The sequence below is a fragment of the Aquarana catesbeiana genome, linkage group LG09 (genome assembly GCF_042186555.1).
Source record: "Aquarana catesbeiana isolate 2022-GZ linkage group LG09, ASM4218655v1, whole genome shotgun sequence".
NCBI classification, from domain to species: domain Eukaryota; kingdom Metazoa; phylum Chordata; class Amphibia; order Anura; family Ranidae; genus Aquarana; species Aquarana catesbeiana.
The window spans coordinates 56,045,040-56,072,314 of record NC_133332.1 but is presented as its reverse complement, the minus strand read 5'-3'; the positions used below and the strand labels follow the sequence as shown (position 1 = coordinate 56,072,314).

The 27,275-nt window shown below is 44.5% G+C and overlaps 1 protein-coding gene across 1 annotated transcript in view; it reads left to right on the top strand.

The window, feature by feature from the left end:
• The first annotated feature begins 200 nt into the window (after positions 1-200).
• Positions 201-27,275, top strand: part of LOC141107661 (cytochrome P450 2F2-like) — a 70,592-nt gene continuing 43,517 nt past the window's right edge. The window contains exons 1-3 of the mRNA XM_073598552.1: positions 201-346; positions 9,524-9,699; positions 14,714-14,876. Coding sequence (XP_073454653.1) covers positions 325-346; positions 9,524-9,699; positions 14,714-14,876 — 361 coding nt within the window. The 5' untranslated portion in view covers positions 201-324. The remainder of the gene's footprint in view (positions 347-9,523; positions 9,700-14,713; positions 14,877-27,275) is intronic.

Sequence of the window (27,275 nt, the reverse complement as noted above, 5' to 3'; positions counted from 1 at the left end):
ACAGCAAATTCATCCATGCTTCAGGTGACAAGTGCTGAAGATGTAAATGTTAGTGGTAAAAAAAATTCCATCTGTGTCTCTTCTATGTAAGTATGACTATATGATATTTCAGGTTTTAACTGAGTGTTGGAAAAAATCCAGAACAGGTGTAGATCTGATATTCGATCTTCAATAGAACATTATCTCAAAGGGGAGGTATCCACTGGGTTTCACAGTATGAAGCTTCAGTAATACTTTCATTAGGCACACAGTCCAATAAGTGATTGTCCTCAAGGCAAATACAGCTTAATCCCATCAAGACCCCAGGACAGGTGGAGATCAAAGATGCTGCCTATAATAGTAACAGGTCAGGAGAAATTAATCATTTTATAATCTTAAAATTAGAGGTAAATGCTTACAAATGCCATATTACAGAGCAATGTTACAGTGCTGTGTTAAGGCATAGCTTTCAGTCAAATTTTAACCTTTACTGTATTGAGATATGTTAAAGAAAGCTTAAGTCTGATTGCTTGTAATAAGTTAAATCATATATTGTACGTCATGCTTTTCATGTTTAATTCTATTAGACCTATTTGTTAATATACCTAGGGACAGTGTTCTACTCGTCTAAGATTAAGAACAAATATTTGGGGCTTTAGTATGAAAAGTATGCTAAGATCCTGCCCATAACAGTCAATCAGTTTCCAGTTATCATTTTTTGATATCCAGAGTTGAGAAAGAATCAATTCACTTGATTGGTATGGGATTTATGAAACCTTTGCATTGGAACCTTTGTCCAATTTATTTCTCTTTTTTGGGGGAAGAGATGAGGGCTGGAGTTAATAATATTTAGGTACCTTCTACAGTATATTAGGAAGGCGATGTTTTAAAGCAAATTTAAAAATTCTCTTCCCATTTGTGACTAATATAAAGCAATATATTGTAAATAATTGGTTTGACCTTTTCTACACTTTGCACATTACCATTGCATTGTTGCAAGTGTCCCTCTTTAGTAATGATGGGCGAACAAACTTTGGTTGTTCGGATGTTCAGCGACAGGGGACATGTATCAATGCAAACATTTTTTTTTAAAACGGACGTTTTTTCGGGAGCAGTGACTTTTTTAATGCTTAAAGTGAAACAATAAAACTTAAATATTCCTTTAAATATCATGCCTGGGGGGTGTCCTTAGTATGCCTGTAAAGTGGTGCATTTTTCCCGTGTTTAGAACAGTACCACAGCAAAATGACATTTCTAAAGGAAAAATTGTCATTTAAAACTGATCACGGCTGTAATAAATTGTCGGGTCTCGGCAATCTAGATAAAACTCATTGAAAAAAATAGCATGGGTCCCCCGTTCCCCCCCCCCCCCCAGTCAATTACCAGGCCCTTTGGGTCTGGTATAAATATTAAGGGGAACCCCAAACCAACATTTTTTTCAAAAATTGCGTGAGGGGCCCCCAAAATCCATACCAGGCCCTTCAGGTCTGGTATGGAAATTAAGGGGAACCCTGCGCCAAGAGAGAGCGCCCCCCCCCCCTTCTGAACGATACCAGGCCACATGCCCTCAACATGGAGAGGGTGCTTTGGGGTCTGAAACTTGCCCGGTGGTTGTGGTTGTATGCGGGCGGGGGGCTTATCGGAATCTGGAAGCCCCCTTTAACAAGGGGATCCCCAGATTCCGCCCCCCCTATGTGAATTGGTAACAGGGTACAAGTACCCCTACCATTTCACAAAAAAAGTGTCAAAAATGGTAAAAAAGACAAGAGACAGCTTGGGACAAGTCCTTTATTAAAAGATAAAAAAATAAAAATGTCCCGCGATGTAAATCCACGCCGCCCGATGGACCGAAAATGAAAAAAAAACCCGCACCAGTTCCGCCTCCATGGGAGGCTCCTGGGAGGCTCCTGGAGAGTGACGCTTCCTCTTGGTGACAGCTGTTATATAGCTGAGGGCGGGGCCAATTTGGCACAGGGTTCCCCTTAATTTCCATATCAGACCTGAAGGGGACCCCCACGCAATTTTTTTTTTTCATTTTGGTTCAGAGTTTCCCTTAATATTCATACCAAACCCAAAGGGCCTGGTAATGAACTGGGGGTTGGGGGAGCCATGCCATTTTTTTCAATGAGTTTTATCCATATTGCCGAGACCTGACAATTTATTACAGCCACAATCAGTTTTAAATTACTTTTTTCCTTTAGAAATGTCATTTTGCTGTGGTATTGTTCTAAACACGGGAAAACTGCACCACTTTACAGGCATACTATAGACACCCCCCAGGCACAATATTTAAAGGAATATTTCATTTTTATTGTTTTACTTTAAGCATTATTAAAATCACTGTTCCCGAAAAAACATCCGTTTTTAAAACTTTTTTTTGCATTGAACTTTCTTTTGGTGTTATTTGATCACCTTTGTGGTTTTATTTTTTGCTAAACAAATAAAAAAAGACCAAAATTTTTGAAAAAAAAAAAAGTTTTGCTTTTGTTTCTGTTAAAAAAAGTTGTAAATAATAAGTTTTCTCTTTCACTGATGGGCACTGATAAGGCGGCACCGAGGAGGTGGCACCAATGAGCGGGCATTGACGATGGGCACTGATATGCGGCAATGATGGGCACTGGTAGGCGGCATTGATGGGTGGCGCTGATATGCAGCACTGATGGGCATTGATAGGCGGCACTGATGGGCACTCATGGGTGGCACTGGGTGGCACTGGTGGGCACTGATGTGCACTGATAGGCAACACTGATGGGCACTAAAAAGCTGCAAAGATTTGTTCTTATGGGTGGCACTGATAGGCGGCACTTCTGGGCACTGATGGGCACTGATAGGCGGCACTGCTGGGCACTGATGGGCACTGATACACAGCACTGATGGGGGGCACTGATAGGAATCCCTGGTGGCACTGGCAGTGGTAGGCATTGTGAGTGGGCACTGATTGGCAGCTACCTGGGCATTGATTGGCAGCTGCCTGGGCACAGATTAGTATTTCCCTAGGGGGTCTAGGGGGCATACCTGGTGGTCCTGGGTGGATTCCCTGGTGGTCCTGGGTGGGATCCGAAGGGGGGCTATGCTGATAAACAATCAGCACAGACCCCCCCTGTCAGGAGAGTAGCCGATCGGCTCTCCTCTACTCGCATCTGTCAGATGCGAGTGAGGAAAAGCCGATCACCGGCTCTTCCTATTTACATCGTGATCAGCCGTGATTGGACGCGGCTGACCACGTAATAAAGAGTCTCCGTCAGAGACTCTTTACCTAGATTGTGTGGTGCGAGGTGTCAGACTGACACCCCGCAACAATGATCGCCGCGATGCGCGCCCCTGGGGGCGCGCCCCCGGGGGCGCGCAGCTGCTCAACCGGGGGGTGTTCGGACGGACCGGGGGGGTGTTTGGCTCATCCTTACTCTTTAGGAGGACTGTTCGCCAATTTTTTAAAATGTTCCATGGCTCCACAAACTGCACCCCCATTTTCTCCTAATGAGAAAAATTGTCCTCCCAGTTTATGAGGGAAGGTTGACAACTACAGTGCCTTGAAACAGTATTCATACCTCTTGAAACTTTGCACATTTTTCAGTTTATAACAAAAAAGGTAAATGTTTTTAATTGGGATTTTATGTGATAGACCAACACGACGTGGCACATAATTGTGAAGTGGAAGAAAAATGATAAATGGTTTTCAAAACTTTTTACAAATAAATATTTGAAAAATGTGGAGTGCATTTGTTTTTAGCCCCCCTAAGTCAATACTTTGTAGAGACACTTTTCGCTGCAATTACAGCTGCAAGTCTTTTTGGGGATGTCTCTACCAGCTTTGCACATCTAGAGAGTGACATTTTTGCCCATTCTTTATTGCAAAATAGCTCAAGCTCTGTCAGATTGGATGGAGAACATCTGTGAACAGCAATTTTCAAGTCTTGCCACAGATTCCCAATTGGATTTAGGTCTGGACTTTGACTGGGCCATTCTAACACATGAATATGCTTTGATCTAAACCATTCCATTGTAGCTCTGGCTGTTTTTTTTAGGGTCATTGTCCTGCTGGAAGGTAAACCTCCACCCCAGTCTCAAGTCTTTTGCAGACTATAACAGGTTTTCTTCTAAGATTTCCCTGTATTTGGCTCCATCCATCTTCCCATCAACTCTGGCCAGCTATGTGCATGGTGGCAAGGAGTGGGTGTGGCAAAATGATGCTACATATTGGGCGTGGCTTTCGAGTCTGATTAGCAACAAAAAATACACACAACCAGGGAATTATCCCAAATTAAATTCAACCCCTATACACACTGTCCGCCTTCTCTACACACTGCCCCCCCCCCCCCCCCCCCATATACACTGACCCTCTGTATACACTGACATTTTCCCTGTACACACTGCTCCCACTCCTTTTTGAAACTATCCCCCTCCCTGTACACACTGCCCCCTGCCATAAATGCCTCTCCCAGCCTATCAGCGGCCTGTATTAATGTATGACTTTACACAGTACGGGGGGGGGGACAGGAGGGCATAGTAAAGGGGGGGTGGAGGACACAGTAAAGGGGAGGTCATGAGGGTACAGTATAAGTGGTATAGTGGCAGGTTTGGGTAGTATAGGTGGTATAGTGGGAGGTTTGGGTAGTATAGGGTGGTAAAGTGGGAGGTTTGGGTAGTATAGGGTGGTATAATAGCAGGTTAGGGTAGTGTAGTGGAGGGTCTGGGTAGCAATGGGTGATATAGTGGCAGATTTGGGTAATGTAGGTGGTATAGTAGCAGATGTGTGTAGTATAGAGAGGTATAGTGGCATATGTGGGTAGTATAGAGAGGTATAGTGGCAGATGTGGGTAGACAGAGAGGTATGGTGGCAGATGTGGGTAGATAGGGAGGTATAGTGGCAGTTTTGGGTAGATAGGGAGGTATAGTGGCAGATGTGGGTAGATAGGGGGGTATAGTGGTAGGTTTGGATAGTATAGGGTGAAATATTGGAAGGTTAGTGCAGTATGCAGTGACATGTGCTCAGTCACTTACAGGATTCCTGGATGCAAAGACTCCCGGGGCTGCTGTGGTCTCTCCTGCTCCTGAGTAAAGTTGAGTCTTTGGGAGGAGTGGAAGAGGCAGCCACACCCTTGGCTCCACCCATAAACTCCTACTGCCTCGGGAGATAGTGAAGATCCCCGAGGTCCGGGACAGTCTAACTTGAATAAATGTCAGGGGAGTGTTAAAGGCAGCCCCGCACCGCTGACACTCCTGCTGACCCAATTGACATGGCAAAGCAGAGCACTGCAGTACATGTTTACAAGGGGACAGGTAAAGTGCAGGGGCCCCCCATGCAGCTGGGGCCCCTGGGCAGTGCCCAGGGGTGCCCACTCATTAAAACGGCCCTGAACGGGACTTCTTATGGCTTTCTTTCAACAATGGCTTTCTTCTTGCCACTCTTCCATAAAGGCCAGATTTGTGGCGTGCACGACTAATAGTTGTCCTGTGGACAGATTCTCCCACCTGAGCTGTGGATCTCTGCAGCTCCTCCAGAGTTACCATGGTCCTCTTGGCCGCTTTTCTGATTAATGCTCTTCTTGCCCAGCCTGTCAGTTTAGGTGGACGGCTATGTCTTGGTAGGTTTGCAGTTGTGCCATACTCTTTCCATTTTCAGATGATGGATTGAACAGTGCTCCATGAGATGTTCAAAGCTTGGGATATTTATTTATAACCTAACCCTGCTTTAAACATCTCCATAACTTTATCCCTGACCTGTATGGTGTGTTCCTTGGCCTTTATGATGCTGTTTGTTCACTAAGGTTCTCTAACAAACCTCTGAGAGCTTCACAGAACAGCTGTATTTATACTGAAATTAAATTACACACAGGTGGACTCTATTTACAAATTAGGTGACTTCTGAAGGCAATTGGTTTCATTAGATTTTAGTTAGGGGTATCAGAGTAAAGGGTGCTGAATACAAATGCACGACACACTTTTCACATATTTAATTGTAAACAATTTTGAAAACTATTTATTATTTTCTTTCCACTTCACAATTATGTGCCACTTTGTGTTGGTCTATTACATAAAATCCCAATAAAATACATTTACGTTTTTAGTAACATGACAAAATGTGGAACATTTCAGGGGGTATTAATAATTTTTCAAGGCACTGTAGGTACTCTGGTACTCTGATGTGCTGCAGATAGGTACTCAGGTACTCTGATGGGCTGCAGATAGGTACCCAGATGGGCTGGAGACAGGTACTCGGGTACTCTGATAGGCTTGAGACAGGTACTCAGGTACTCTGATGGGCTGCAGATAAGTACTTGGGTACTCTGATGGACTGCAGATAGCTTGAGACAGGTACTCAGGTACTCTGATGGGCTGCAGATAGGTACTCTGATGGGTTGGAGACAGGTATACTCTTGTACTCTGATTGGCTCGAGACAGGTACTTGGTTACTCTGATGGGCTTGAGACAGGTACTCAGGTACTCTGATGGGCTTGAGACAGGTACTCAGGTATTCTGATGGGCTGCAGATAGGTACTTAGGTACTCTGATGGACTACAGATAGGTACTCCGATGGGTTGGAGACAGGTACTCTGGTACTCTGATGGGCTGGAGATAGGTACTTGTGTACTCAGATGGGCTTGAGACAGGTACTCTGGTACTGTGATGGGCTGGAGACAGGTACTCGGGTACTCTGGACTGCAGATGGGTACTCTGGGCTGCAGATAGGTACTCTGGGCTGCAGATAGGTACTTGGGTACTCTGGGCTGGAGACAGGTCCTCTTTATTTTGGGGGCAATCTGGGGACTTTGTTTTGCACTGTAATTGGTAACTCATTGTTATCAGATCTTCTCCTCACATTGGAACAGTGTGTGAGGAAGAGGACCTAGTTTGTCACGAGTTACCGCCGTATATTGACTTTTGTGACCAGCTGTGATTGGACATAGCCGGTCATGTAGTAAAGAGCCATTTTTATTGGCTCTATACCCTGATCAGGGATTTGCTGTGTCCAAGGGGCACGACTCATCCCTGATCGCCGTGCTGCGTGCACGAGTGGTGAGAACTAAGACAACACATGTGACCGGCTGTGATTGGACACAGCCAGTCATGTGGTAAAGAGCCATTTTCATTGGCTCTTTACCCTGATCGGGGATGGGTTGTGTCCCGAGGGACACTCCTCATTTCCGATGGCCACGCTGCGTATGACGCCCACTCAGAGGAAGGAAGGGCAGTGGTTAAATACAATTTTATAAAATGGGGAAATAGAAAGGCGTGATAGCTGTGATGTTAAATACAAGAACCTCAGAGTTAATCAAGAGGCTGCTAGGGGTTCCTTGACCAATGAGCAATTTCTGCTTCTGAGATATGCTACCACTGGCCACAATTATTTTTTAGGTAATTGTAAAGGGGACATTCTCCCCACTAACCACCAGTGTAAGAGGGGACTTCTCCACCAGCCATCAATGTAAGGTTTCACTTTTCCAATGAACCCACTGAATGTGAAGGAGCACTACAATTTTTACTGTCTGCATTTCATTTCTGGCCATTATTATTTTTTTTTTATTTCATCAATGTTAAAAATAATATTGTTGTATATAGAAGCCCAGGATGTCAAATTTGCCAAGTGCATCGCATTTCTTATATTTACAACTTAATGTCTTGTAGATATAATAATTATTAGCATAGATTCCCTGACATTTAAAAGTTAAAAGCTTTTTTGAGTTAAAAAGCTTTAGAAAGGCTGCACTACAGCTTCCTGGTAGTATATGCTTTTCACGCTTTGTGGCGATGGTGATGGAAACACCTGTTTCAAACTAAAAGAGTCAATATTTAAACAGTATAAACAATATATGCAATTCTCACAAATAAACTGTCTTGCTCTACAGATAAAAAATGACGCAGCGAGTGTAACAAAAATTGAGCATGAATAAATGTTTAATTAGCAGCTCTGAACTCATTACTATAAAATGATGTCTAGTCTTCTCTTTTTTTTTATTTAAGCATGGGAACTTTTGGAAGTTAAGGAGCCTAATACTGGGGATGGGGAAAGCATCTAGTGAGTCGTGTTGAAAAATGGGCCTAACAGCGTTGAAGTAATGGTTTCTGGTATATATTGCTATGTACCGGGACTGAACTGTGGATGTTGATGCCAAGAGTAAACCAGAACAGAATATTGCATATGTGTTGGTATAAAATGTGTGTCTAATATCCAAGGCTATCAGGTCAATATAGGCAATCATTCACAACAAATATGGCACTATACCATGTAAGAGCCTCTGTACATTACGATAATCAACTTCCTGATTATGGTACAGAAAAACAGGTGGACTGCAGCACCGGCACCAGGCTGGCCCCACCTGCCATGACATCATTACACTATGTCTATCAGTCTAAGCTCAGAAAAAAAGGAGGCTTTCATCATTACAGATATGACGGGGGGGTGCCCTCCTGGTGCACGAGCGGAGGGCACCCCCCTGGACCCAGACACACTAAGGGTCTATCCCAGGAGCCGGCCACTGTGGGCCTCCTCTGGATATTTATCCATCCAGCATACAGCCAGTATAAGACAGCCCCTAATGAAGGCCTACCGTACTCTAGCTCATTTAATGAACCCAGACTATGGCAATCCAATGAGTACATAATTCTTTTAGGCTCTGGGTCTGACATCCATGAAAAATACATGATTGAACTTTGGGGGGACCTTGAACACAAGGTCATTTCACCGGAATCCATACATTTGTAAATGCTTGCAGCTCCCAAGACCCTGATGAAGGTATCAGAATACCGGAAACGCGTCGGGTATTGAGGTACATCAACCCCAGGAGAGTACATCTAATATCACATTTGTATAATTCCTGTTTTGATCTCATACTTATTCTGTATGGAATGCACGTTCTTTTGTGTATGTCATAGACGTTTTTACGTCTGTTTTTAGGTATATCAATAAAATTTACAAAATTTATTTCAAGAGTTGGTGGTCTATTAAAGTCCCAGTTCAAGAGGGATATCTTTTTCTGTGGTTCAATCACCCTAAGCTCAGTCGATCTTTGATCTTCTGGTCTCAAAACTGCACTTGCACAGTGTATATCCAGAGGTCAAGGGGACATATTTACTGGTGATTGTTTCAGTCCACTGACAGTTACTTACCAGAAGAAAATATCTCTTTTTAAAAAAAATGTGATACAACGTAAATTAACGAATGGTTGGCAACCCTGACTATGACACTACACAGTGTAAGAGCCTCTGTGCTTGATGTTATGAACCAGCTTCCCAACCGCAGACAATTAGGCTGCAATACCAGCATCAGGCTGGCACCATTTGCCATGACATCATCACGTCATGCTACGCCCACCTGCCTGCCACATCAGATCTTTGATTCGCTGGTCTTGGAACTGCACAGGTCCAGTGGAGAAGTGGACATTTTGTTTACTGGTGAGTGCTCCTGTCTACAGACAATTATGGGCAAGAGAAAAATGTTTTTTTTTTTTTTTTTCTTACAAACTGTTTCCCATTCAGCTCAGTATAGAAATCAACAGCCAATAGATGCATATACTATATTTTCTCTGTTTAATTATTTTCTCAGGATGGGAAAGGATAGAGTTTCGTTCTATGACCATTGCATTGGTTGTTCTCTGTTTGTCCTTCCTGGTGATTCTTAATAAGAAGAAGGGTAAGCTTCCACCAGGTCCCAGAGCCATTCCTGTACTGGGCAACCTTCATCAACTGGACACCACAGACTTGGTCAAGTCACTGAAGGAGGTATATGTTTTAATATGTTAACAAAGACCAATTGTATAAAATAGAAGCACAATAACAGTTTTAACTGATATTAATGTACATTATATAATTAGAGATATACCTCCTTTTGGGTTTTTAACTTGATGGCATCTTCAGTGCCCAATATCAAATTGTGAGAGGGTAGGGACTTTCCTTGACTCAAAAGAGTTGAAGCCAGAAAGTCAACAATAGCTAAAGCCCCATACACACGATAGGACTTTGTACAAACTTTCCTGTGGATTTTTGTACAAAGGGCGTTGGCCATAAGTTTGTATTGCATACAGACGACAGGACTTTTCCAGCCAACTTTCACCAAATCACGTGGTTTTTCAGCTCTTTACCACCACCCTTTGGTCAACTTCTGTATTGTTGTCTGATATTGTGTCAATCTCACCGCTTTTATCGGCGAAATTGACACGTTGCGAGCTGGGTTCACACTGGTGCGGGGATCCGACTTGGATCCCGCCAATGCCAGGCACTGTGTTTGGTATGAATCTTGAGGGGGAACTCCACTCCAAATTTTAAATAAAAAACCGGCATGGGTTCCCCTCCAGGGGCATACCAGGCCCTTAGGTCCGGGATGGATTTTAAGGGGAACCCCCTACGCCGAAAAAACTATGTGGGGGTCCCCCCAAGATCTATACAAGATCCTTATCCGAGCATGCAGCCCGGCCGGTCAGGAAAGGGGGTGGGGACGAGCGAGGGCCCCCCTCCTGAGCCGTATCGGGCCGCATGCCCTCAACATGGGGGGGTGGGTGCTTTGGGGGAGGGGGGCACCCTGTGGCCCCCCCACAACAAAGCACGTTGTCCCCATGTTAATGAGGACAAGGGCCTCTTCTTGACAACCCTGGCCATTGGTTGTCGGGGTCTGCGGGCGGAGGGCTTATCGGAATCCGGGAGCCCCCTTTAATAAGGGGGGCCCCAGATCCCAGCCCCCCACCCTATGTGAATGAGTATGGGGTACACCGTACCCCTACCCATTCACCTAGAGAAAAAAGTGTCAATAAAAAAATACACTACACAGGTTTTTAAAGTAATTTATTAGGCAGCTCCGGGGTCTTCTTCCGACTTCGGGGGTCTCTCAGGTGTCTTCTCCCGGTGTCCGGTTCTTCTCCGCTCTCTCTGGCCTCTTCTCCTATGTAATGTGTTTTTTTTATTGACACTTTTTTCCCTAGGTGAATGGGTAGGGGTACAATGTACGCCATACTCATTCACATAGGGTGGGGGGCCGGGATCTGGGGGCCCCCTTATTAAAGGGGCTCCTGGATTCCGATAAGCCCTTCATCTGCAGACCCCGACAACCAACAGCCAGGGTTGTCGGGAAGAGGCCCTTGTCCTCACCAACATGGGGACAAGATGCTTTGGGGTGGGGGGGCTGCAGGGCGCCCCCCTCCCCCAAAGCACCCATCCCCCCATGTTGAGGGCATGTTGCCTGGTACGGTTCACCGCTCGCTCGTCCCCACCCCCTTTCCTGACCGGCCAGGCTGCGTGCTCAGATAAGGGGCCGGTATGGATTTTGGAGGGGGCCAATGCCGTTTTTTCGGCATAGGGGATTCTCCTTAAAATCCTTACGAGACCGAAGGGCCTGGTATTCCCCCAGAGGGGAATTCCCTCTCGTGCCCGCCACAGTAGGAAAATGTGTTTTTCCTATTGCAGCCAGCACGAGATGTACAGTACCCTGTCGCCGAGAACCAGCGCAATGGAATCACGCTGGAAACATTCTCGCGGCTGCGTACTGTAGTTTGTACAAAAGTCCGATGCTTTTGTGTACACATGATCGGACTTTGCTCCATCGGACTTTAGTTGCCGGAAAGTTTGTGCGTTCGCACAGCCAACAAAAGTCCGATGGAAACAGAAAAAGTTTGTCCGATGGAGCGTACACACGGTCGGATGTTGCTACAAAACAGCTAATTTGCATGTTTGTTGTAAAAAAGTCTGATTGTGTGTACGGGCCTTAAGTATCTTGCATTTTAAAATGGACCTCTGACTTGGCAGCACCCATGCTTCTTTTAAAAAGGATTACTTAAAGTGGTTGTAAACCCCAGCCATGGAATCTGAGCAAAGCACATATATCTGAAGTGTTTAATTACCTCTCTCCAAAGCGCTAGGTGCCATTTTTCTCTGGTGCTTTGTTCCTCTGCTATCAGCATGTGTCAATTCTGAGAAGTTTTCTCGACATATAAGATACATTTGTGTGGGGGGGAGGGGAGCTCAGCAGACAGCTTGTCTATTCAGAACACAGTTCTTCTGCTGTGTGGAGGGGGGGTGCCTTTCCGCCAATCAGCTCTCATCTTCAGTGCCCACTATCAAATTTTGAGTGGGTAGGGGCTATCCTTGACTCAAAGAGTTGAAGCCAGAAAGTCAATAATAATTAAGTAACTAGCATTTTAAGATGGAGCTCTGCCTTGGCAGCCCCCATGTTTCTTTTGAAGAGGATTACTTAAAATAGTTGTAAACCCTAGTCATGGAATCTAAGCAAAGTACATATACAGTATCTCACAAAAATGAGTACACCCCTCACATTTTTTCAAATATTTTATTATATCTTTTCATGTGTCAACACTGAAGAAATGACACTTTGCTACAATGTAAAGTAGTAAGTGTACAGCTTGAACAGTGTAAATTTGCTGTCCCCTCAAAATAACTCACCACACAGCCATTAATGTCTAAACCGCTGGCAACAAAAGTGAGTACACCCCTAAGTGAAAATGTTCAATTTGGGCCCAATTAGCCATTTTCCCTCCCTGGTGTCATGTGACTCGTTAGTGCTACAAAGTCTCAGGTGTGATTGGGCAGCAGGTATGTTAAATTTGGTGTTATCACTCTCGCTCTCTCATACTGGTCACTGGAAGTTCAACCTCATGGCAAAGAACTCTCTGAGGATCTAAAAAAAAAATTATTGCTCTACATAAAGATGGCCTAGGCTATAAGAAGATTGCCAAGACCCTGAAACCGAGCTGCAGCACGGTGACCAAGACCATACAGGGGTTTAACAGGACAGGTTCCACTCAGAACAGGCCTCGCCATGGTCGACCAAAGAAGTTGATTGCACGTGCTCAGGGTCATATCCAGAGGTTGTCTTTGGGAAATAGACGTATGAGTGCTGCCAGCATTGCTCCAGAGGTTGAAGGGGTGGGATCAGCCTGTCAGTGCTCAGACCATACGCCGCACACTGCATCAAATTGGTCTGCATGGCTGTCATCCCAGAAGGAAGCCTCTTCTAAAGATGATTCACAAGAAAGCCCACAAACAGTTTGCTGAAGACAAGAAGACTAAGGACATGGATTACTGGAACCATGTCCTGTGGTCTGATGAGACCAAGATAAACTTATTTGGCTCAGATGGTGTCAAGCGTCTGTGGCGGCAACCAGGTGAGGAGTACAAAGACAAGTGTGTCTTGCCTACAGTCAAGCATGGTGGTGGGGGTGTCATGGTCTGGGGCTGCATGAGTGCTGGAGAGCTACAGTTCATTGAGTGAACCATGAATGCCAACATGTACTGTGACATACTGAAGCAGAGCATGATCCCCTTCCTTCAGAGACTGGGTCGCAGGGCAGTATTCCAACATGATAACAACCCCAAACATACCTCCAAGACAACCACTGCCTTGCTAAAGAAGCTAAGGGTAAAGATGATGGACTGGCCAGGCATGTCTCCAGACCTAAACCCTATTAAGCATCTGTGGGGTTTCCACAAATGGAAAGTGGAGGAGCACAAGGTCTCTAACATCCACCAGCTCCGTGATGTCGTCATGGAGAAGTGGAAGAGGACCCCAGTGGCAACCTGTGAACTCCATGCCCAAGAGGGTTAAGGCAGTGCTGGAAAATAGTGGTGGCCACACAAAAGTTTGAAACTTTGGGCCCAATTTGGACATTTTCACTCAGGGGTGTACTCACTTTTGTTGCCAGCGGTTTAGACATTAAGGGCTGTGTGTTGGGTTATTTTGAGAGGACAGCAAATTTACACTGTTATATAAGCTATACACTCACTACTTTACATTGTAGCAAAGTGTCATTTCTTCAGTAGCGTCACATGAATAGATATAATAAAATATTTACAAACATGTGAGGGGTGTACTCACTTTTGTGAGATACTGTATATATAGTGTTTAATAATCTCTCTCCAAGGCTCTATGTGCCATTTCTCTCTGGTGCTTTGATTCTCGGTTATCAGCATTGTAACTTCTGAGAAGTTTTCCGCAACACATAAAATGCATTTGTGTTTGTGTGGGAGGGAGCTCAGCAGACAGTGTGTCTATTCAGAACACAGTTCTTCTGCTGTGTGTGTGTGGGTGGGGGGGGTGCCTTTCCTCCAATCAGCTCTCACACACTGTTACTGCAGCCTCTCCGCCCCCTCCTCTTGGCTCCTGACAGATGAAGAAAGATTTTTATACTTTTCTGCCCTTTTGAAGGGGTGTAGAGAAGAGAAGACTGCAGATAAACAAGTAAAACCTATGTGGGAGGATTTGTTTCATCTCTTTGTATCATCTGAGGCTGTTCACTTCACTGGATGAAGGTTTACAACCACTTTAAATCTATTGTTGGCCGAAGCCAAACCAGGGGACTTTTGTAATTTACAGTTTTGTTGTAAATAGCCTGAATAGTAGTAGATCAAATTACGTTAAGGTAGCTGAATGGCTCTGGACTTGTAGAATTAACCAAAAAGTAAGCCAGCAGTGCTTGGCTTACTTATTAGAAAGCCTACAATAAACCACAAGCAAAGCATCACAGAGGTAACTTATGATAAATCTTTATTTATTTTTATTTTAGCTTTTATGCAAAGATTTTAAATCAAGTATTGAAACAGTTGCAAAAACAATGAAAGTTTTGAGAAAAATGAAAATCAAAGTGTACAGCAGACCTCTAACTTAAAATTATATCATGTATTATTTGTATCTCACTTTGTTACTTTTTGCTATGATTCTTTACTTCTCTTATGTGCATTGTTTTTATTCCATATGTTTTAAATCTTGACTAATGTTACAACATTACTACAGCTGAGCAACAAATATGGCCCAGTCTTCACTATCTACCTTGGTCAGAAGCCCCACGTTGTCCTTTATGGCTACCAGGCAGTTAAGGATGCTTTGGTGGAACAAGCTGATAATTTCAGTGGCAGAGGGGATTTCCATGTAGTTCAAAAATTCACCAAAGGCAATGGTAAGAGTTTTCTTCATTTATTGTGATCACAATTTACAGCAGAATTACTAATGAAGGAAGAGTGCCAAACACAGACACTAATTTATCAATTCCTATTGAACACAAGCTTAAGAATTTAAAAAAACTTGCAAAACATTTTTAACTTAGTAAAATTACAATTTCTCTTTTATTAAAGTGTATGTATAGCTAAAACTAGTAGATGAAGGGTTAAACCCCCCCAGTCAGTTTATTTTTTGGTGTATCTGTCCAGTTAAGGAGAATGTAAGAGTAAGCAAGAAGGTTTTGTTTTTAACTGAATGTTTCCAAAACCACAACAAAAATGTGTCTTTATTGTTCATTGAAGGACATGGGAATTATGTTATAATGCCACCTTCAGGAGGATTTGGACAAATGCAAATCAGTAAGCTGCTGTCACATACTTGTATGCAGAGGCTGAGATGATGAGGGTGGCTTCTTGTTCAGTTCCAGTCCAAGCACCCCTCAACATCGAGACAGGTTCTCCAGGGGCGAAGGAAAAGCACAACTGCCAAGGTGTAGACATTGCGAGCAGTAACTTAGGAGTGCTGGTATCTGACGAGCAGAAGTGCAGATGATGATGGACTGTGGGGATGCCATGTCCAGTTAAGGTTAGAGTCAGGTCCTGAACCTGGCTGAGTGATAGCCGAGTGGAAGGACTCCTGGATACATTTAGAAGCAGGAAGAGACAGACATTGCCAATAATCAGGCAGTGAGTATTTACTAGGCAAAAGTGTGGTCAGTAGTCTAAGCTGAGGTCAGTAGCAGAGGCAGACAGTGTATATGAGCAGACAAGGATAATCCGGGAGTAAGGTCAGAGAACAGTCCGGGTCAGTAACAGAATGAAGATGTGTATCAGGAACTGGATACCATGAACAAGACTGAAGACCATTCAGCAAAGGGCTAGTGCAGAGTTTAGGTTTAAATAGGCCACTTGGCAGCATTGGACATGCATGCAAGTCCACCCATAAGCGTGCTTGTATGTGTATGCCTTAACCTGATGGCTGACACCAAGTTCTTGACAGCTGTTGCCTTAAACTGGAATGTTACATTCAGGCACTGGACTCTGCTTATGGTGCTTCTTAGTCTCTTGTGTACAAAAAGCCTTCTCAAGATCCTGGACCATGGTTAGTCTCTGAGAAATCCATTGTCCTATGTGTGAGCATTGGGAATTATTTATTTTTCCAAAAGTTAAGTGCCACCATTCCCCTGTTCCATCGGTTTTAATAGAAAGGGTTAACCCACTGGGGAATTTAGTGCTGCACCACTAGCGGCAGTGTCGCATGCATGCTCTATATCAGGGTTGCCCAACCTTTTGAAGAGCGAGAGCCACTTAAGCGACTTGGTAACCGGTTTGCGGGCCACAATAAGAGGAGTGGGCGGATGACAGGTCCGTGTCCTGAAGGATTGACAAATTTGCAAGAATCTGCACCTGTAGACTGATTATGCACCAGGATCCAATGAGCAGCCGTGAACTGTAACCTGTTCTTTTCTGCCTTATCTGTGCTAACCTACTTAATGGGACCCAGCAGTGAACCATGGTCGGTTCTTTTCTGCCTTTCTCTGTGCTAACCTAATTCATGGTCACCAACCGTTAAAATCGTGGACTGTTCCTGTTAGCTTTGACCTGTGCTTAAACTACTTCATGGTCCTCAGCTGTAACTGTAGACTGTTCCAGTCTACCTACCATGTTACTGCTACTGAATAAGAAGTGTCCTCTCCTCTGCTAGCAATACATTCTGTTGTGGAGTATCCTGCATTATCCCAAATCCCCTTACAAGTTTCTACAAGCAAATAAACTCTCAAAAAGATAAGCCCTAGACTTACAAAAGAACACAGTTACTTCCAGCGCTAAGGGGTCTTCTGAAGTAGAGGGTAACAAGGAAAATTGTAAAGGGTATCCCAAGACTGGGTGGATGCTGCCTTCCTCAGAAGCCGTAATCCGATGGAAACTACAAGAAAAACAAAATGGAAGGCGCACACACCTAGTGCATTACCAATGATAATTTAATAGTTAAAAAATTCATAAAGGTGGGTACTCACAAAGTGCAACTTTCAATGAGCCATAAAAACATAGTGTATGGACATGCACAGGACCACAACACGGGATAAAACTGAAGCGTTTCATGGGAGCACCCCCTTCCTCAGTGCCTAGCTCTAAAGAAAGGGGGTGCTCCTCCGAAATGCCTCAGTTTTATCCCATGTTGTGGTCCTCCTGTGCATGTCCATACACTCTGTTTTCATGGCTCATTGAAAGTTGTACTTGGTGAGTACCCATCTTTATGAATTTTTTAACTAATAAAATTATCATTAGTAATGCACTAGGTGTGCGCGCCTCCCATTTTGTTTTTCTTGTAATAACCCCTAGACTTTAATGAACCAGAGTGAATGGTCTGTTGTGTATCCTGCACTTTTCTATGGCCACACAGGCCTGGGACAAGAAATTAACGGCATGCTTTCTCAATGGATCTGCACTGCCAATTCTGCCACACTCCACCTTCAATCTATTGTGCAGTGTATAGACATCATACACATGGGTGCATGATGACCAGGGCTGTGTCTTGGCCTAGGCCGACAAGGCCTAAGCCTAGGGCGGCACTTTGCGGGGGGGCGGCGGCCTTTTTGCCAACCCCCCCACACGAAACCCCCCCCCCGACCCGTCCTCCCCATGTCCCGCTCACATACAGCCTCCCAAGGCCGGCTCCCTCTCAGCTACAGCCTCCTGCGGCTTGCCTTGCTATGTATCATCATGGGCACTCACTCATACTTGGCCGGGGGGGGGGGAGCGACTGCCACCCCCATAAAACGGACCATGACTCACTGTCGGCGTCAGTATTATTGGCCAATGGCCATACTGTGGTGCACACACATAGCACTGGTGGAGGCGGAGGCGGAGCCTGAAGCTCCGCCTACCCACCTCCACGCGACATCATTGCATGCTCTCCAGCTCGGGGCGGGGAGTCTGGACAGGTCTCTCTGACCAGAGGAGGAGGAACGAGAGAGAGGACGACGACAGCTGCGGGAACAGGTACACAGATTGATGAGAGCGAGTGAATAGATATTTATTGAAACAGCAAGCCAGGGGTCAGGACCAATTTAAAAACTTGTTTACCCAGGCAGCTTTAGTAATGCAGCCACTGTGCCAACAAACGCAGCCACTGTTCCCATTAAACACCGTGCCAACAAACACTGCCACTGTGCCCATCAATTACCGCCACTGTGCCAACAAACACTGCCACTGTGCCCATCAATTGCCGCCACTGTGCCATCAAACGCAGCCACTGTGCCCATCAAATGTCACCACTGTGCCCATCAATTGCCGCCACTGTGCCCATCAAATGCTGCCACTGTGCCCATAAATTGCCGCCACTGTGCCATCAAATGCAGCCACTGTGCCAACAAACGCTGCCACTGTGCCCATCAATTGCCACCCCTGTGCCAACAAATGATGCCACTGTGCCCATCAATTGCCGCCACTGTGCAAACAAACGCTGCCACGGTGCCCATCAATTGCCGCCACTGTGCCCATCAAACGCTGCCACGGTGCCCATCAGTTGCCGCCACTGTGCCCCATCAAACGCAGCCACTGTGCCCATCAATTGCCACCACTGTGCCATGAAATGCAGCTACTGTGCCCATCAATTGCAGCCACTGTGCCATCAAATGCAGCCACTGTGCCCATCAAATGCAGCCACTGTGCCCATCAATTGCTGCCACTGTACCATCAAACTCAGCCACTGTGCCCATCAATTGCCACCACTGTTCCCATCAAATGCAGCCACTGTGCCTACAAACGCTGCCACTGTGCCCATCAATTGCTGCCACTGTGCCATCAAACGCAGCCACTGTGCCCATCAATTGCAGCCACTGTGCCATTAAACGCAGCTACTGTGCCCATCAATTGCAGCCACTGTGCCCATCAATTGCTACCACTGTGGCATGAAATGCAGCTACTGTGCCCATCAATTGCAGCCACTGTGCCATCAAATGCAGCCACTGTGCCCATCAAATGCAGCCACTGTGCCCATCAATTGCCGCCACTGTACCATCAAACTCAGCCACTGTGCCCATCAATTGCCACCACTGTTCCCATCAAACGCAGCCACTGTGCCCATCAAACGCTGCCACTGTGCCCATCAATTGCTGCCACTGTGCCATCAAACACAGCCACTGTGCCCATCAATTGCCACCACTGTTCCCATCAAACGCAGCCACTGTGCCCATCAAACGCTGCCACTGTGCCCATCAATTGCTGCCACTGTGCCATCAAACACAGCCACTGTGCCCATCAATTGCAGCCACTGTGCCCATTAAACGCAGCCACTGTGCCCATCAACCGCAGCCACTGTGCCCATCAATTGCCGCCACTGTGCCCATCAGCTAAAAGAGAAAGGGGTGTGGTTTACAGATGACAGGGCATGTCTTAAATAGGAAGGGGTGTGGCCTTGACAGGAATGGGTGGGTCGTATTTAAATTAGGGGGTGCATGAGTTTAGTCAGGCCTAGGGCAGCACAAAACCTAAATACACCACTGATGATGACAAAATGGCTTTGTTATACACAGTACTGCCCAAGGGGTGGACAGAGGATGTTAAACATCTGCCTCCATATACAAGACACAGAAGCTGAGAAATTGTTGAGGGATGCGTGAATTGAGCCAGGCACCCACCTTTGGGGATAAATGGGATTTCATAAGGGGGATTGGTGATGCACCACAATCCCCTAAAGCAAAATGTTCTAAGAAAGAGGGAATGAAAGAATACATGGCGATAGATATGTTGTCATATGTTCTATAACAACAGCTTAATGTTTTACAAAAGTACAGTTCTAGTCATACATAATAAATGTAAATGTGGATTCATTCAACCAAGAACATTTGGTTGCTCCATGAGAGTGGATCCACCTCATTTCTAACTGCAGTTTTTTCTATCCCACTCTCCCTCCCTTGGGTCAGAATGTACCCGATCAAAGGTGAGAAATGTAGTGCAAAAGGTTTGTATTGAAGGTGCATAACTGCTTTTCTCCATATATGGGAGTCAATGGGAGCTTCCAGTTTTTACTCTAGAAAATATCACTTTGGATTCAGTGACTTTGCTAATGCAAAATTGGAGAAGGTAAACGCATGCAAAGAACATGTCAAAGAACTCATTAGAGAAAAAGATTTTGGTAACTGATGTTATAAGCAAGTTTCCTCTAAAATCAAGCTTGTCCTTTTTGCAGGGGCGTTGCTAGGTGGCAAAAAGACCAGGGGCTTCAGCCCGAAGTCCAAGGCCGGCACGGGGGGGGGGGGGGGGGGGGCGTTCTCTAGTGGCGCTGAGTTTTTTGGTTGGGCGGAGGGGTTGTGTGGTTGTGTGACAGGTAAGCTCACTTGCTGGTTGCTGGTTGCTGCCTGACTTACCAGTGCCCATCAATGCTGACCACTAAACTAACCTACCTACCTGACACACACTAAGCTACACTGACCTACACACACTGACCTACCTGACACACACTGACCTACACTGACCTACCTGACACACACTGACCTACATACACTGACCTACCTGACACACACTGACCTACCTGACACACACACTGACCTACATACACTGACCTACCTGACACACACTGACCTACATACACTGACTTACCTGACACACACTGACCTACCTGACCTACACGACACACACTGACCTACATACATTGACCTACCTGACACACACTGACCTACCTGACACACACTGACCTACCTGACATACATACACTGACTTACCTAACACACACTGACCTACATACACTGACCTACCTGACCCACACTGACCTACCTGACACACACAGACCTACCTGACACACACTGACCTACCTGACATACACTGACCTACCTGATATACCTGACCTACACTGACCTACCTGACACACACTGACCTACATACACTGACCTACCTGACACACACTGACCTGGTACCTGACATACACACACACACTGACTGACCTACCTGAGTGACAAGGAGGAGACAGACTTCGTGTGTTCAGGCAGGTCCTGCAGCAGCAGCAGCAACTCAGCCGTGGTGCTGGTGTGCGAGGCAGCCAGAGGAGAGGAGGAGAGCCACCCGCCCAAGCGGGGATCGATGCGGCACGGTGGCCGCATTGTAATTCCCGCCTTCTTCCTGTTCCAGTCACAGCGAGCTGAGAGAGGACTGATAGGTAGAGTGCAGGCTGTGGGAGACGCTGGGGATGCTGCTCAGGGTGGCGGTGTCTGCCCAGGTATCTCCCTCCCTGCTGCTCCGCACTCCATGCCACCACCGGGCAAGCGGCGGGACGCTCCAGTCCAGAACTTGTAAGCCAGGCCCCACCAGCACTAGCGCGAAGGAGGAGGAAGTGCAATCTTCCCCCGTTTTGAATGCTGGGCAGTGACCAAGAGTAGAGTCAGGTGGAGGCGGGGGCAGAGCTGGAGCCAGGGTCAGTGCTACCACAGCTCAGTCCACCCCTGTCCCCTGCATTCTGGACTGGGATAAGAGATTCGGGGCTGTTGGCCCCAGACTCAGGGGTGTAGCCCCAATAGCCATCCCCTGACGACGCCTCTGTCTTTCTGCATCCTACTGGTCAGTGAGGCCACTAAGGAGGCCGAGGATGTGGCATGTAGTCCTGCCCACTGTCTTCTATTGCTGAAACCCTACGACTGTGAACTGCGGAGTCTGTGAGTGGGAGTGTGTAAGGAACAAATAAATAAATATTTGACTCACTCAAGGGAGGTAAAAAAAAGTTTTATTTTAGTTTATGAGGCTTGTGCATCAAATTATAACTGGTGAGGGTCCTGTTTTGAATATCACACAAGAACCTTTCAATGTACTTTAATATAATATGATTTTACATATGTAAGGGTGTTACACATGACTGACTGATTTAATATTTTACATGAAATCTATACATAATGATAATACAGCACCTGACCTTTCTTGCTCTGTAATGAAAATGCTAACCAACTTGGAAAGTTGAACTTGCCTTGGGCACACAAACAGGAATAGGAGCTTCAGCCTTTAAATGTCTACCACAAAAGCTTAAAAGGAGCCATGTGGTTGGCCCAATAAAGGTTCTGTTGCTTCAGAAAGCCCACCATCACCATCCTCTGAACTTATTTGCTGTGATGTTTGAGACCAACCAATGATGCTGTAATGCTGTTCCCCTAAAACCAAAAGATAAGAGGCATTGGCCCATAGAATACTTACCTGGATAACTTCTGGTGTAGCGTTCTACAAACTAATATCTATTGCTATGATTGTTCTGTCAGAAATTAGAGAATTATGATACACCTCAATTTTGTGGCCTTTTAGTGAACCATTACCTCTCAATAAAAGCATTAGTGTGTGCATGTTAATACAAGAAAGACCATAGAACGCAGAACCTTTCATTAAACAGTCTTAGGAGCTTATAATATTAATGATGTCCCCGAACATAACCTGGACTTTCCTCTGTTAGTAAACATAGTCTACATAGCAAATAATAGAAGAAATGGAGATGTAGAAATGGATATCACACAATTTATAATCCGCTTATCTAACATTGTACACAGGATTACGTTGTCACAAACAACTTTCACCATAGTAGTTTGAGAGTCTTATATATTTCAATGACTGTGCGGGCTTAATTTCCCCACAGCAGTTTGGCTTTTAACCTTTGCCAAATAAATGGGCCAATTTCCCGTAGCTACGGGGCCATGAAAAAGTATTTATACCCCTTGAAATTTTCCACAATTTGTCATGTTACAAGCAAAAATGTAAATCTATTTTACTGTGATTTTATGTGATAGACCAACACAAAGTGAAACATGATTGTGAAGTACAGGGAAAATGATAAAGGGTTTTCCATTTTTTTTTACAAATACATATCTGAAAAGTGTGCTGTGCATTTGTATTCAGCCCCCCTGAGTCAATACTTTGTAGAACCACCTTTCACTGCAATTACAGCTGCAAGTCTTTGTGGGTATGTCTCTACCAGCTTTGCACATCTAGAGAGTGACATTTTTTACATTCTTCTTTGCAAAATGGCTCAAGCTCTGTCAGATTGGATGGAGAGCGTCTGTGAACAGCAATTTTCAAGTCTTGCCACAGATTCTCAGTTGGATTTGGGTCTGGACTTTGACTGGGCCATTCTAAAACATGAATATGCTTTGATCTAAACCATTCCATTGTAGCTCTGGTTGTATGTTTAGGGTCGTTGTCCTGCTGGAAGGTGAACCTCCGCCCCAGTCTCAAGTCTTTTGCAGACTCTAACAGGTTTTCTTCTAAGATTGCCCTGTATTTGGCTCCATCCATCTTCTCATCAACTCTGACTAGCTTCCCTGTCTCTGCTGAAGAAAAGCATCCCCACAACATGATGTTACCACCACCATGTTTCACGGTGAGGATGGTATGTTCAGGGCGATGTGCAGTGTTTGTTTCCACAACACATAGCGTTTTGCTTTTAAGCCAAAATAAAAAAAAAAAAAATAATTTTGGACTCATCTGACCAGGGCACCTTCTTCCACATGTTTGCTGTGTCCCCCACATGGCTTCTTGCAAACTGCAAACGGGACTTCTTATGGATTTCTTTCAACAATGGCTTTCTTCCTGCCACTCTTCCATTAAGACCAGATTTGTGGAGTGCACGACTAATAGTTGTCATGTGGACAGATTCTCCCACCTGAGCTGTGGATTTCTGCAGCTCCTCCAGAGTCACCATGGATACTTGGCTGCTTCTCTGATTAATGCTCTCCTTGCCCAGCCTTTCAGTTTAGGTGGACGGCCATGTCTTGGTAGGTTTGCAGTTGTGCCATACTCTTTCCATTTTCGAATGATGGATTGAACAGTGCAACCCTGCTTTAAACTTATCCACAACTTCTTCATGGTGCTGTTTGTTCACTAAGGTTCTCTAACAAATCTCTAAGGGCTTCACAGAACAGCTGTATTTATTCTGAGATGAAATTACACACAGATGGACTCTATTTACCAATTAGGGGACTTCTGAAGGCAATTGGTCCCACTAGATTTTAGTTAGGGGTATCAGAGTAAAAGGACCTGAATACAAATGCATGCCACACTTTTCAGATATTTATTTGTAAAAAAATTTGAAAACTATTTATCATTTTCCTTCCACTTCACAATTATGTGCCACTTTGTGTTGGTCTATCACATAAAATCCCGATAAAATACATTTAAGTTTTTGGTTGTAACATTTCAAAATGTGGAAAATTTCAAAGGGTGTGAATACTTTTTCAAGGCACTGTAGATCTCATAAACATTGCTTATTCTGTAGTATTAATAATCCAACAAGACATAATCATTTGGCTTTGTAATGGTTACTGTATTTGTTTAGAGCTTGGAATACTGAAAGAGAAGAGTAGAAATAAAATGTAGATAAGTTGATTTCATGTAAATTTCTACATGGGAAAAGCACACTTCCACTTTAATCCAATTGAAGTGGTATACCAAGAGATTGCTGTCATAGTATGCAAATTCGTACTGGAGACAGTGGCCAATGTATACCACCATTTTAGATATCTATGTGGTTTTTCCTGAGAGAAAACAGCAAAATTATATTGTAAACGATAAAGCTTCTAAATGTTTATATTTTCCCATCTACATTCTTTCCCTGTGATACTGTATCATGTTCCAAAATCTCTAAGGATAAATGCGCTTTCAGTATCTTTATCATTTTTAGCTCCCTTTACCCATTAGCATTTTTGTAATATATCTAAAATGAAGATCCATGATGATCTTTACTTTACAGCCTGCAAGACATAACCCTGCAACTCTTTAGAACTTTCCCATGCATGCAACCTTTTCCTATCCTGAACTCCATTCACCTCAATGAGAAAGCCCACCAACACCTTTAAACATATATATTGCATATATTTTTTCTAACCTGCTTGACAACCAGATGGAGACGGGGGTCACCATAAACATGAGAAAATTACCTTAAAAAAGCTTGATCTAGTGGTTGTTGTCTTGTGTCTAAGGCTGGCCATACACACTTTTTCTCTCACTCAACCATGCTTAACAGTCTGGATGCACCGACCTCCCGCTCCATTTATTGTATTCTGAACAGTGTCTGCAGCTACCTGGCTACAATGTTTGGTTGACCGTTTGCAGCCTTGCTCCTTCGATTTTTAATCAAAGTTTGTAGAGCTAGGCAGCACCTGCAGGGCCACCCACAGTTAGAATTTCAGACGATTGTCATAATTTAACGCTACCTTAAATCATAAGTATATTTTCCATCAAAGTATATTTACCCCTCTTCCGTACACCTAAATTAATCCACCTACCCTGAATACATACTTGCCAATTCTTGCAGCCACAGCTGACTGCAGCGGTCACAGCCTATCATTCTGGGTCTTCCTCCTACTGTTTACATGTGCACAGTAGAAGTCCATAGAACTCTATAGGACTAGCAACAGTGAAAAAAAAGACCCAGGCTGGTGATAGGGGAACACTGTGGCCAGCCATGGCTTCAAGAACTTGGTAAGAATTCAGCTGAGGTGTGGGATGTTTGGTTAGTTAAAGTTGGAGGAAGCAAGCTTGTTTGTCTGATTGTTTCAAAGTATGCTTAACCTTTAAAGGGCAACTGTAGTCTTTTAATGTTTTAGCTAAAACTGTAAGAACCAAAACAATGTGGGTTTAAGGAGCTAATTAAATTTTTCTTGAACATGCTCTACTCATTTAGTAGAGTAATTTAGTAATTCAAGAAAACTGCATATTTGATCCAGGTCAGAGTCTAAAAGTAATGAAAACAGATAATGGCTTGTGCCCTTTTGATTTCATATGAAATGTGAATTTTAGGAAAAGCTCCACCTTACATAGGGCTGTTATTAGAAATTATGGGGCCCTATACAGCCTTCCCGATGCCCCACCCCACCCACCTCCCTAGGGTGCAGTAAAACAGCAGCACTGAGTTTATCCGCCTAAACCCCAAAAATGGCAAAAAAAGTCCCTCCTCTGCTCCCACCTCCAGGGCCCCTCTGCTGGCCTGATGGGGCCCATTAAAATGTAATTTAAGCCATGGTAAGCACGTAGGAGATGGGGTATGGTCTAGTAAAATCCATTTATTCATTTAGGCAGAAATGAACAATAAAGCTGCCCTGGGCCCCTTTCTTTAGCTGATGAGGTCTGGGCCCAGTACAACAGGACCAGTTGTACTGCCTTATCAGTGGCACTGACCTTACCCAGAAGGATAGAAAAGGAAAAGAAAACACAATGACAAAATGGGAAAAAAAGTGAATGTGATTTCAATGTGACTGCTTTACTAAAGGAATGGAGCATGTTCACTTTGTAAAGGATTTTTTTTACTTACCTTGGTGAATGTAGTTCACTAAAAAATACTCGATTCCATGCAAGAAATATGAAAAAATAGGATTTTTCCTCATATATGATTGGATGAATGAAGTCAGAACAGCTTTCCCTTATTCACTAAGATAAATTAAAATTCCCTGTGCAAATGCTTTACTCCTTTAGTACATCTACTATAATGTGTGAGGCATAGCTTTATGCATTGTGATACTTTTTCTGTTTAACACACATTGTATTTATGTAGCACCCTCCTAGTTAGGCTGTTAGGTAAATTTAGTTTTTGGCTTACTCTGTAAACAGAGGAACAGTGATTGTTTGCTCTGGTCTATTCATGGTTTCAGAGGCTGGGAGTTGGATTGCTTCCCCCTGCCTCTAGTAGAAATTTCTAGAGCTTAAGGGGGGAGAATTCAGATAACCTGCCTAAATATTTATCAGGGCCTGGACAATCTCTGGGGAGGTATCCAGATGGTGGCTGGGCTGCTGTTAAATTGTCTGGAGACCTGAGGAGACCTGATTCCCCCCCCCCCCCTCCCGCCAGCCCCCTAATGGACAGAGCCCAAGGACTTGTTCTCAACCCCTGGGATCAGTAAGTAGAGCCTAATTTCTGTGCTGCAGTTTAACTATGGTCTTCAGCTGTGGATGCTTGAACTGTTTCAGCCTGCCTATTTGTGTTGAAAACTGTGGTCTGCAATAAAAATTCAGCCTGTTCTAGTCTAACAATACCTGTGCTAAAATCTACTTAATGGTCCTCAGCCATGAACCGTGGACTGTTCCAGTCTGTTACTATTTCTGCTTATACTGTGTGCATGGTCTTTAGCTGTGCACCCATAGACTGTCCTGGTCTACAATTACTCCTGCTATATGTTTCTGCATGGTCTTCTTCACCTATAGACTGTACTGGTCAAACTGTCCTTGTGCTACTGAAACTGATAGAAAGTTTCCTCTGCAAGTTGTGTTTGGCATTATGGTGTATTCCACACCCCTCTACCCTCTCATGTTACAAATTTCTTAAAAAAATAAATATTTAAAAAGACATCCTCTAGACCTGTGATGGTGAACCTTTTTGAGCCCAAGTGCCCAAACTG